At 43.0% G+C, this 13629-nt stretch overlaps 1 protein-coding gene across 3 annotated transcripts in view; it reads left to right on the forward strand.

Annotated features, from left to right (window-relative positions):
* impg2a (interphotoreceptor matrix proteoglycan 2a) overlaps positions 1–13629 on the forward strand; it is a 152445-nt gene that overhangs the window by 100160 nt on the left and 38656 nt on the right. For all 3 annotated transcript variants that reach the window (XM_086006950.1, XM_086006951.1, XM_086006949.1), the window contains 2 exons: positions 1418–3498; positions 10875–11094. In XM_086006950.1, the coding sequence (XP_085863076.1) occupies positions 1418–3498; positions 10875–11094 (2301 nt within the window). The remainder of the gene's footprint in view (positions 1–1417; positions 3499–10874; positions 11095–13629) is intronic.

Raw genomic sequence — 13629 nt, forward strand, 5'->3', positions numbered from 1 at the left:
GTTGTCTTTTAACTAGAAAATTAATGAACAACAGTACTAAATCCACCAGCATTTTACTAGCTAGCGTTGCATTACAGCCCAGTCACAAATGTTGGCCGCGATTTCCCCTACCTCGGTGGGTCCGGGGCGGGCGATGTCAGTGGCGAGTCCCGATCCCATTGCTGTCTCCAGCCCGCTATCCAAAATGATTTTCCCCTGATTGGGCTTGTTAAGCCCGCCCAGCGTGTTTGCTGGCCAATTGAAGGAAGCGGGTCTGATGACGTCATTTAATGACACGTCATCAGCCGGTTTCCTTAAAGGGACCATGCGCAAATTGATTTTGACAGTTGTGCTGTCAGTGTTCCATAGCATTGAGGTGCTGCAAACACTGACGAGCACTGCGCAGAGGTGCACGGCTGCACCCAGGCTCTCCCCAGCCTCCCTCCATATGCTTATGGAGGGAGTCACAGCACGCAGGGAGGTTGTCTTCCCTTCCAATGGGTGGAATAGACCTCCCCACGACACCAATGCAGCCTGGTTGCACATTGCACAGGAGGGCACAAGCAGGGATGTTGTCAGGAGTACCTGGGTGCAGTGACGCTAATGATCTCAGTAGATCACGAAACGTTAGTGGGGTCCCGACCCGCTGTCAAATAAAAAAAATTCCCACCCGACGCACCAGCGAACGTGCCAGCTGACCCACCCCCCCCCCCCCCCTGTTGTTTCTGGTAAATTATCAACTCAGAGTCATAGTAATATAATGTACAACCAGGAGAAACTCTGAAGTGGCTCAGTTCTGACCTACTTAACTGAAGTTGTCCAGTTGAGTTCTGTACATATTTGGGGGAAAGTGATGAGTTGATGGAATGTGATTTTAGGCTTGAGAAAGCTGAATCTGCATTATAAAGAGTTAGTGAAAGAATCAGGTGGTGGTGCTCTGTTTTATCAGGTGCTGAGTCTGCTTCGCGCCCATTGGTCATCATGTGGGATAATGCAGTAAAAACAGAAAATGCTGGAAATGCTCAGCAGGTCAGGCAGCTTCTGTGGAGAGAGAAACAGAGTTAACGGTTCAGGTCGATGACCTTTCGTCATCCCATTAATCCTATAAACCATCTGCTTATTTTGTATCCCTAAATGCAGGACTTTATAATTATCTACATTAAACTGCATCTGGCAATTGTCACCCCCACCTCCCGAAACAGTCTGACCCCCTATAGCTTGTTCCCCTCTTCCATTGTCTTAACTACTCTTGCTATTTTGGTGTAATCAGCAAACTTCAATGAAGCCACCAGCACCCTCTTGCAGATCACATATGGCCCATATCCTATCACTGAGGTACAGAATAGCGAGGCACTAATAGTACTGCCATGACAACTGATGCATACGTTTTGTCTCTAATGGATTTACAAGTAAAATAATATATGCTTTTGGTTTTTAGGTCTTGCAAACAAAGAGGATGAAGCAGATGAAGCTTCTTTACCCCTGTTGGGTAAAGAAGTACCATTACAGTCACATTCAACAGTTATTGATTTGCTATCTGATCAAACAACTGAGGAAAGAATGTCAGAAGCATCTAGCACCCCTGTTACATTAAGTGATCATACCACACCTTTGGAACAGCAAAATGTTTCTGAAGAGAAGGTACTAATGTCAACTAGCACCGTATTTGCAATACTTGTACCATCCAGTACAGATCTGACCACAGTGATTGATGTTGGTGAAAAAATAAAAGGGACCTCTGATTCATCCACCACACAGGTCTTTACATCAAATGCACCTGATGGTACAACAAAGCAGCTTAGTTTTGACAAAGTTACTATTTTTGACTACGACTCTGGATCGGGGATTGAGCAAGACTTTTTGTTGTCCTGGACTACAGCAGCGCTTCAACCAGATTCTTACAACAAGCTACAAAACGAGCCACAGGACAGCAATTCGGTTCAATTCACAGATGTGGAAATTCGTGCTGAAGTTACTATAGATTATCTGACAAATCTGTCAAGTGTAAATGCAGGGGATTTGATTGATGATCCTACTGAAACAGATGTAGGTACAGTTATCTCAAGTGAAGTAGATGTACCTTCATTAACTGAAACAGCTTCAGACAGCGGTATTGGCATTGGAATCATCATAACTCATGTTGCAGAGGTGATAAGTGAAAAAGCCCCTGTTGAATGGACGCCAGATAACTTATTAGAATTAACAATGCAAACATCTGAACCAACAGAAGTCTTTAATTACTATTCCAGTGACTCAACCTTAAGGGCTCAACCCTTCACAGAGCATTCAACAACAGTTGAGCCAACTGAAAAGTACTTCATTGCAGTGCTGCCAGTCACTGAATTATCCACCAAAGGTCAAGCAATAACAGAACCCTTTGTCATGGAGCATTTAGGAACAGAGTCAACTACCAGAAGAAATCCAGCTACTAATTCTTTCATTATGGAACAGTTCCCCACAGGATCATTTGCCCAGGGGCACATATTAACTGAATTGGCCACCGCAGAGCAGGAAATATTACAATCAGCCACCATGGAGCGTGCATTGATAAAATCTCTCCCCACAGAAGATGTGGTAATAGAGTCATCCACCGTGGGTCAGCTGATCCCAGAGTCAGCCTCCATAAAACAATTGACCACAGCATCTACCAACATGGAACAACTGATCACGGAATCATCCACCATTACAGGTTTCTCTACCTTACCATGGGCAGTCACGGAATCGACCATAGTGATGCAACCCATCATAGATACATTCTCCATAGGCCAATCAATATCGGAGTCTTCAAGTATGATCCAACCAAACACAGAATTATCGAATGATGTGCAACCTTTTACCAAAGTATTAGCTCCACCAGACACACTATTATCCAATGTTATTGTTACTGAATTGAACAACCCCATCCTACATAACACTGGTACTTCCACTGTGATAGAACCTGCAACTCAATCAAATATAGCAGTGCAGGGCTTTACTGATATGTCTATTTCAGAGCACAATGTTAGCAAATCTTCGACTACTCTTCAAGCAATCAGTGAATCTGCTGATGGTGTTTATTCTGTTGATGAAGCCATCTGGGCAACACATCCCATGACAATATCTCCAGCAGTACAACCCGCCAGTAAACCATCTTCTGCAGTGGATATGATGGCAGAGTATTTTCCCGTTGGCCATCATGATTCTACTATTGTAGAGCACGATGAAATGAAATCTCCTCAACATCCATCCCAGGATAATGAAATATGGTCTGAGGTTCAAGATATCGCAACTGAGTTGGATCATTCAGACATAATCAATCATCATGAAGAATCAGATAATGATGAAGAAATGGCTAGTGGCTATACAGAATTTGCAGTTGCTAGTCCAACAAATGGAGCAATATCAAGTGATAGTCATATGTCTCGGCAGGCACTGATAGTCTTTTTCAGCCTGCGTGTGACAAATATGATTTTTTCTGACGACCTGTTCAACAAAAGCTCACATGAGTACAAAGCTCTCGAACAGCGATTCCTGGAACTAGTAAGTTCACCATTTCAAAAATGACTTTAAATCTGTTAATTATAGTTTACTGATTATAATTAACAGCAGTGACTGCACTTAAAAAGTAATCTAATGTATGTAGAGTGCTTTGGGGGTGCTATATAAATGCAAATTTCTCCTTATTAATGGATAAGCCATATAAGGCACTTTTGACTCTCCATAATTATTGTTGTGATCCTACCATTGATTTGTTTTGATTTTTTGGAACAGAATTAAGTTTTTTTCCCAAGATAAAATTTGGTTACTGTTACATTCTCTCCTCTTAGGCCAGACTACGCACTTCTGCTTCGTGTCATTACTGAAAAGCCAATTCTAGTGCTTTACATCTTTCTGATCTTGTACTTATAATAACTACTATTCCCTTCTGATAATTTATTTAAATTGAAACTTTAAACAGTCTGTTTGGTATGCAACAGTCATTGCACTTTAGCTAACACCAATTCGGGTGGATTTTCACTTCAGATGCTGAATCGATGGGGCAATTAGACCGATCACCCAGTGAAATGTGTGAGGGGCTTAAACCCATTTTGATGGTTGGGTTTTATTAGACAATGACAGGCAAGTTTTCCAGTGTAAGCGGGCAACTTGCCAAAAGAAAGCAGGATTTCAGGTGGGCCCAGCCTCAGTATAAAGAGAGGGTGCTTCTTTTAAAGTGAGGTGCAACCTCTTAAAGTGAGAATGCTGCGGTTTGTTTTGCACATTGGGAGGTGAAGCTGAAGGCCTGCCATGGCACAGACAAGGGCATCAAGATTTTCAAACGCTGCTGCGGCGATCTTGATGGAGCATGTGAGGGTGGCGGGGGGGCATCCAATAGGACTAGAGTCCTGAGTCAAACATTGCAGCAGCCTCTGAGCAAGTAAATGCAGTGAGCCTCACTCATAGGACATGGTTGCATCACCGTAGAAAGTTTAGTGATCTGACCATTTTGGCCAAGGTTAGAATTACTTCCTGTGATGCCTCCTTCTCTGCATCACACCTTGCCACAACACTTCCTTCCCACAAAGCACTCTGTTGTGTCTCCTTGTGTTCTTATACTATATATATTACAGACACTTTTAGTTCATTTTTAGTTAGTGCTTTTTACTTAGCTGTATTTGCTTTGTTTCAGTGCTGCCGCATGGTGCGGAGTGATACAAGATGTCCGACACTGCCCGTGCACAGTGTGCCACATAGCAATATAACTACACCATACCAAAGTAGCTCCATACCAAAGTAGTTCCATTTAACGATGTGATACTATAACAATGTAACATCCCTTTTTCTCAAAAAACTAAAACATGAAATTTAACAATTTAAATTAACAAATATTATATCTAAACTATTATTATCAACTACAAAGAATCGTGAGTTTTCTTTTTATTCACGATATCGCTCAGGTGGTTGAATGTTGTCCCTCCATCTTGTGGATTTGGTGGTGACCATTCCTCTCTGTGGTGTTTTGGTGTGTTCCACTCTCGTTGTTGTTGCTGTTGCACTTGGAGTTGGAGTGTGCATGCTCGTGGTTGTTTGATTTGTAGCGCTTGTTTCTGGTGTTGTACTGCTTGTGGTAGCTGGTGTTGTCAATGTTGCTGGTGTTGTCTGCTGCTTATCCCGCTCAGGTGAAGGTCTGATGTGGAGTCTGTTCCGTCTGTATTGGTTACCAGGTTCAGTCTCTACGAAGTAGGATCTTGGAGTATCAGCTTTTCCAATGACCTTGGCTGGATTCCAGGTTTTCAACACCGGGTCTTGCACATGCACTGATTGTCCAGTCAGCAATTCTGGTAGCGTCTTTGCATGTTTATCGTAATGTTTGCTTCCTACGATTTGTGCTTCTGCCAACTTTTGTCTGAAGTCCTCCTAGTCCTGGGGAGGATGTATTTTTGCTGGTAGTGTAGTCATAAACTTCCTCCCATTCAGCAATTCCGCAGGTGATTTCATGTCTGCTTTCAGTGGTGTTGATCTGAGTGATAGGAGGGCAAGGTCTTGGTCTTCCCCCGTCTCACTACTTTTGATGAGAGTTCTCTTGACAGTCTGGAGCTGTCTTTCGATGAACCTGTGTCCCCTTGGGAAACGTGGGGATGAGGTTACTATTTTGAACCCATACTTTTCTGCCAGAGCTCTGAATTCACTTGATGTGAACTGGGTTCCATTGTCACAGATTACCTTTTCCGGGATTCCTTATTCAGCAAACAAGCTCTTTGCAATTCTGGTGGTAGTTGTGGCTCTCAAGTCTTTCATCCTTCTCATAAAAGGAAACTTGGAATAGTAATCTGCCACTATGAGATACCATTCTTGATTGCACATGAAAAGATCTGCCCCAACAGTGTGCCATGGTCTTGACGGTATTTCACTAGGTATCATCTCCTCTTTCTGTTGTGCATTTCTGTATTTCTGGCATATACCACATGCAGAGACCATCTGTTCGATATTTTTGTACATGCCTATCCAGTATACAGCTGATCTGGCTCTCAGCTTGCATTTCTCCATTCCTATGTGGCCTTCATGTATGAGATGGAGAAGTTGTGTCTGCATCGTCTTTGGCACGATGATCCTCGATCCAGCAAGGAGAATACCATCTTCTACTGCAATATCGTCTTTAATCGTCCAGTATTGACGAATTGTCGCCTGTACCTGCTGGATTCTCTCCGGCCACCCCTGTATTACTTGTTGTGTGAGTAGTTGCAACTCCTCATCTTTGCCAGTCTCATCTCTGATTTGACTAAGCTTTGTAGGGGTAACATTCACTAGGTGGTGGATTTTTACTGTTAGGCCCTCCACCTCGTGTTTCTCATATGGTGACAATCGAGACAACGCATCTGCTAGCACCATTTCCTTTCCTGGCTTATATTTAAGCGTGAAGTCATAGCTTTGGATCCTTAGAAGTAGTCTTTGCAGTCTTGCAGGCGCTTTGCACAGATTCTTCTTATAGATCTGTTCTAGTGGACGATGGTCACTATTGTAAATCGCCTGCCATATAGGTATGTATGGAATTTCTCGCATCCGTACACTACTGCTAATAGTTCTCTTTCTATGTTGGCGTATCTCGTCTTGGCTGACGTCAAGGCCTTTGATGCGAAAGCTATCGGCTCTTCTTCCTGCACCAGAGCTGCCCCTAGTCCTCTGGTAGAAGCGTCTACTTGCAGAGTGACTGGTTTTCTTCTGTCATAATATGACAGACTTGCTTCTTTGCACAACAGTTCTTTAAGTTGTTTGAAATTCCTTTTGTGTGATTCAGACCACTGGTATTCGGCGTCTTCTTTCAATAGCTCTCTGAGATTTGTTGTATGTTCCGACATGTGTGGGATGAAAGAACTCATGTATTGGACCAAGCCAAGGTAACTCCTCAGCTCTTTCTTGTTTTTGGGTGGTTTCATTTCAGCAATCGCCGCAATCTTCTCTGAATTTGGCTTGACTCCCTCTGGTGTATAAATCATACCGAAGAATTGGCATTCCTTGACTTTAACTATGCACTTATCTGCATTTAACTTGATGCCAGCCTTCCTGGTACTCTCCATGGCCTCATGTAGGTGCATGTTGTGGTCTCTTTCATCTGCTCCATAGATCTGAATATCATCAGCTATTCCTATAGCTCCTTCACAGCCTCTGTATGTCTCGTCTATTTTCTGTTGAAAGATATCTTGACTGACCTTTAACCCGAATGGAAGCCGCAGGAATTTGTAATGCCCAAATGGTGTGTTGAATGTTGTCAGTGTTGTTGATTCCTCATCCAACTTCACGTTCCAATATCCATTTCTGGCATCTAGTTTTGAGAAAACCTTGGCTCCTGCCAGTGATGGCGTAATCTCCTCTAGCATTGGGGTGGGATAGTGGTCCCTCTTTATCGCCTGGTTTAGATCTTTGGGGTCCAAACATAGTCTGAGACGCCCGTTTGGCTTTTCTCGTACCACAATTGAGTTTACCCAGCCTGTGGGTTCAGTGACCTTTACGATCACTCCCTTTTCTTCCATCTCCTTTAGCTCTCTTTCAAGCTTTGTCTTCAGCTCGATGGGTACTTTTCGTGGAGCATGGATAATGGGCTTTACCTCTGGATCGATGGTGATGTGGTATTGGAAATCTCCGAAACATCACACTGTATCATCAAAACATTCCGGATACATGTCTATCAAGTCTTTTTTACTCTTGATTTGTGGGCGGTTCTCCAGTGGGGTGTTGCTGTCTATCTTCAGTGGCGTTTCCGTCAGCTCGTGATGCACTGAGATCAATCTCAACTTCTCGCAGTTGTTTAATCCCAGGATCTCTGGCCCCTCAGTGTTGGTGACATAGAACATGTAGTTGATGTTCTTTCTTTTATGTGTCCCTTTGATAAAGGTTATTCCGAGTTGTTTAATCTCACTCCCCCCCCCCCCCCCCACCCCCCCCCACCCGTATGCTGTCAGCGTGACATTACTTGCCTTTAAACAACCATTTTTCGGGTAGCCATCTTCTCTCAGGTTTTCGGGAAAGATCTGCTGGTACAGTCTCAATGGGAGAATGTTGCTCTGAGCCCCTGTGTCCAGCTTCAACTTTAAGTTGATGGTTGTGGGCCGACCTTTGACCTTTTTTTTGATTTGGATGATGGTGTGCAATTCTCTCCTCGGAGTATTTTCCGCTCTGAACATCTCGTGAAGCTGTATCTTTATGGTTTCGATGTTTCGTGCATTGTTGTGATCATCATCATCATCTTGCTCATCCATGGCATGGATATTGTGTTTCTTTCTCTGGTTCTGCTGTCCGCCTTTGTTTTTGATGTATGTTCCGTCTTTCTTCGTTCTACACCTCTTTTCCCAGTGGTTTAGTTTGCCACATGCATTGCAGCTTGTTCCATATGCTGGACATTTCCTCTTGTCTGTGTAATCGTGCGGTCTTCCACAATTTCTGCACATGTTTCCCCCGTTGTCATGTACATGTCTTTGTGTGTTGTACTTTTCTCTCACTGCATCCACCCTGTTGTCCGTCTCAGAAGCCGTCCGCATGTCAGCCGTTTGAGAAATCAACGTTTTCATTTGCTGCTTCATGAGCTCTCGCAGTATCTATAGCCTCTGTTATTCCGAGCTTTTCTTTTCCTATCAGGACTTTTTGTACCTCTACATGCGCTGACCCCCATATTAGCTGGTCCACAAGCCTTTCCTCCATTTCCTTAAATTTACACTTGCTGGCTTCATTTCTCAGCCTTGTCAGGAAATTGTCAGCTGTTTCACCGGGTTCCTGTCTTAGACTCTGGAATTTGTATCTGTGTATACGGTGATTGGATTTAGGCTCTAGATGGTTGCTGAATTTATCAAAAATTGTCGCAGGGTTTTCCTTTTCCTCTTCAGTCAAACTCCAGCTATTATACAAATCTAGACCTTTTTTTCCTGCCCACAACAAAATGTAACTAACCTTTTCCTCGTTGGTAGTACCCTTCAGGAAGCTTTTGAATGTAAGCTCACATTTCTGTTTGAACTTGCGGAATGCTTCTACTATATTGTTGGCTTCCCAGTTCATGAGGGGTTGCATTTGCACAGTCGTCATTTTAGTTTCCCGTACGATTCACTCTCAATCAGCTCATAAAATCACTTTTCGTCTTATTCGTAGTTCGTATAGCACAATTTTGTACTCACTTATACCGCTGCCACCATGTTGTGTCTCCTTGTGTTCTTATACTATATATATTACAGACACTTTTAGTTCATTTTTAGTTAGTGCTTTTTACTTAGCTGTATTTGCTTTGTTTCAGTGCTGCCGCATGGTGCGGAGTGATACAAGATGTCCGACGCTGCACTGTGCACTGCCCGTGCACAGTGTGCCACATAGCAATATAACTACACCATACCAAAGTAGTTCCATACCAAAGTAGTTCCATTTAACGATGTGATACTATAACAATGTAACACACTCCCATCCCCCTCTCCCTCTGCTTATACTCGAATTAACAATGGGGATTAAGTCGATCCTCCTTCTAGTTTCTAATTGCTCACTGGAGAATATGAGGTGTGCCCACGTATCTCCAGTCCCTTACAATGATGGAAAACACACTAATGAGTATAAGCTAATACTGTTTGGTCAGTTTTTTTTGCGGGTTAAATAATGCACAGACGTTACATTAAAAAAAAACTACAAAATTAGAAGCAGTCCACACGAGGTTAATATTCCATCTTTAGACTGGGGATCTTTACAGAATTGGACTAGCAACAGATCTATTGGATTAAATAGTTAGGTTTGTCTCTAGGTAGGCCTTCAGAATTAGATATTGTATGTGGACAAGAAAATTTCCAGTTCATCGCATGAATCTAAGCTCTGCCAGAACTGAAACCTGGCAACAAGAGATGTGATTTATGACAAGCGACTTCTTTTATTTTTGAGCTGTTTCCTTTCAAGTAAACAAACTGACTGATAGTTTAACAGATTTTGCATTTTGTGAGGTGAGGTGGCAATGTATTAAAATAGCTATTTTTGGTATATCATTCCTAGACAGAGTTTTACCCTTATAATGGCTCCCCTAATGGCTTCAGTATTTTGTGTAGATCAACATGTCTTGAAACAATGAAGACAATTTAGGACAGTTGTTTCTCACTGAATACAATGACTGCATCTGATTGCATGCAGGCAGTTATCTGTCATGTTCTCGACATACCAACTGTACCACAGAGCAATGAATTCCTCACACAGCTGTCCCAGATATGCAACAGGCTGAATCCATTAAAAAAAATTGAATTTACATCAATCATCTTAAATCAAATAAAATAAAGATTGGGATTTCTCTATTTATTCCAATTAGACCAGAATCATAATACCAACAGAAAAGAACTATCAAAATTCCTTTGCTCTCCAAAGCACCAAGCCTACTTCCATTCAGCATATAATTACTTCTGTTTTTTACCAACATGCATCACCTCACACTTACTGACATCCCATTCCATCTGCCACTTTTTTGCCCATTCCCCCATTTTATCAATATCCCTTTGCAGTTGCATTTGGTCCCATAAGGAATAAAGTATACTGCCGATTTTGGTATCATTTGAAAATTTTGACAGCACCCACTCTAAACTTATATCCAAATCATTTGGGGGTGCCACTACCTTCCTCCAATCACTGAATTCTGCCCATAATTCTTAATTTCTTTTTATTCTCTTTAACCAATTTTTAATCCAGTTTGCTCTCTTCCCCCTTCCATCTCCCTTAATAATCTCCCATGTACATTGCATTCACTGCATGTCCCTCATCTACCATGTCCATTACCGTCGCAAAGGATTCAATCAGGTTGAATTGTCCCTTTTGGAAAAATGTGGGACTTTGGGGAAAGAAACGTGGCAGTAAGCAAGAAGCATAATAAATGGAAATCTAGTGCGTAATACAATTAAATGTTTTAAAGTGAGTTTTGCTTGCTTCTTTTCTAGCTTGTTCCCTATCTACAGTCTAACCTGACTGATTTTAAGCACCTTGAAATCCTGAACTTCAGAAACGGTAGCATCATAGTGAACAGCCGCATGAAGTTTGCAAAGCCCGTTCCACAGGATGTTACCAACGCAGTTTACCTAATCCTGGATGATTTCTGCAACACAGCATACCAAACTATGAACCTTGCCATTGATAGATTTTCTCTGGATGTCGAGTCAGGTAAACTGTTTCGACTGTTTTAGGTTTGTTCCCTTAATGTTTATTTTTGTGTCTCCATTTGGATACATGGGAATGGTCTGGACCATGATTTCTTTGTGACCATGACCAATTCTAAGGTATGACCAGTAAGCAGAAGGTATGGACCTGGGTGATAATGTCAATGTTTTCATCCATCTTGCTCCAGTGCAATGCATTGTTGAGTTGCTTGGCTAAGTTTTATGTAACTCACCCAGTCAAGTGACGTGTTCAAGTGATGGGACATGAACTATTGGGGGTCCATTCTATTAGAAGTCAAGTAATGCACCCATTTTATTTTGTCATTGTTGAAAATTGGATAAGGAAAACAAATAATGACATAACATATATCATCATATGATATATAACTATGTCTGTAATATTACATGTGAAAGTTATGTGATCAGCATAGCATCCTTCAATAGACATACAGACGAATATATACTGATTTAGGAATAAGCAACAAACTTGAAAATGGGAATGAAAATTCATCCAAATTTAACACTTCAGTTTGATAATCACCTTGAATGATTTTAGATTCATAGGCTGGAATTTTGCTGGCGCTCAGAGGGCGGGTTCAGAGGCGGATCCGCTGTCAAAATCTGAAAGATTGACAGCGGGTCGGGATCCCGCTCTTAACCCGCATCCACGTCAGTTTCCCAAGTGCGGGGTCTGCCTGCACTTTGCAAACCCAGCACTAAGCGGTGAGTCAGCCAATTGAGAGAGTTAAGAGGGTCTCTAAAGGTAGTTGAACAGCATTTTACCACCTTTTAGTCATTTTTCCAACTTTTCCACGAGGTTCCTGTCGCTCGGGATCACGTCAGGTAAGTGTGTTGGGTTCTCTATGACTCTCCATTGCTGTGAATAGGTGACAGCTGCAAAAGTGGTTTAAAAGCTACCATTTCACAGCTATTCACTTTCCAATGTCAGAAGCTGGAGCCTTCAGGATTTGGAAGACTCTTTTGAGCTGTATGCAGTTTGGTAGTGTTTGGAGTAAACTGTCTATCCATTGTCACCTCCTTGGAGCACCCCCCTCACCATTGACAGATCGCTTCTGTCAACTCAACTTCAGCTGCCATATATTCCAGCAGCATCATTGCCCTTGAGAAAATCTCACCTTGGTCCTCTGAATCCCTCCACAATCAGTCCTAACACCAACATCACCAACAACAACAGCAACCATCTGCGCAATCACCTGATGCTGCACTGGACACAGGGCATCAGCACCTGACCACATTGCTGCCTGGGATGCCAGGGATGGCCTCACCATAGCCAGATTGACTTCACTTAACACTGTATACCCTGGCTGCTGCATGATGTGCCAGGTTGGCACTACCCCACACCAGCACCATAAAGCATCCCTACAATGTCCAAGCCATTTCTTTCACACTCATCACCATTCGGGGTGGGGGGGAGTGGGAGGGGAGGGAGTTATGTCTCACCATTCACTGGAACTCACTAAGACACTTCCAAAGATGCGCACAATTCTGTCCAAGAAGGCAAAGTGTTGAAAATAAAGGTTTCAATGCTTTACAACACATTAACAGACACTTTACATGAACATTGGCTAAAGCACACAAGTAGATAGAGAGGGATCGGTGGAGGTGCAAGGTAAGTTGGTGAGAGTAAGGATGTGCAGGAGTAGGGTAGGGAAGGCAGAGTGATGGGGATGTGATGAATGGCACAGCAGGATGAAGTTGAGTGTGGCTTTGCAGTAATGTTTTGTGATCCACTGAGAGCATTGAAAGGTTTGCGCCACTGCAACCAGGTACTCCTGACAACATTCCTGCTTGTGCCCTCCTGTGCAATGTGCAACCAGGCTGCATTGGTGTCGTGGGGAGGTCTCTTCCGCCCATTGGAAGGGAAGAGAACCTCCCTGCGTGCTGTGACTCCCTCCATAAGCATATGGAGGGAGTTATGGGAGAGCCTGGGTGCAGCTGTGCACCTCTGTGCAGTGCTGGTCAGTGTTTGCAGCACCTCAATGTTGTAGAACACTGACAAAACAACTGTCAAAATGAATGTGGACATGGCCCCTTTAAGGAAACTGACTGATGACACGTCATCAGAAGATGTCATCAGACCCACTTCCTTTTAATTGGCCGGGAACCTTGCAGGGCAGGCTTTACAAGCCCAATGAGGGCTAAATCACTTGGAGGAAGCAGGATGAAGATGGGAGCGGGGTTTGAGGTTACCACCTACTCCCGCTGCACCGGAGTTGCCACGGTTGGCGAAATCGCGGCCATATTTTCTCTTTCCCCTTCTATGCATTCAATAAGAACAAATGCCGCAAGGGGTCATGCTGGTCTTTCTGTGGCCACATGAAGGTCACCGGTAAACTGCTTTTCAATTCTGTTTGATAATTTAGTGGGGATTTTGAGATGTAAAAATGTTTTCAATAATAGCAAAACACTCTCTCCTCTGGTACTGTGTGTTTGTGCCACAGGCTGTCTAGAATTTGAAGAGAAGGACCATGTTTGGGCTAAATACTGTAGGAGCTAGATCCCAAGGTCCATCAACCTT

This window comes from Somniosus microcephalus, chromosome 14 (genome assembly GCF_052327205.1).
Source record: "Somniosus microcephalus isolate GS21.2 chromosome 14, FLI_Smic_1.0, whole genome shotgun sequence".
In the NCBI taxonomy this organism is placed as follows: Eukaryota; Metazoa; Chordata; class Chondrichthyes; order Squaliformes; family Somniosidae; genus Somniosus; species Somniosus microcephalus.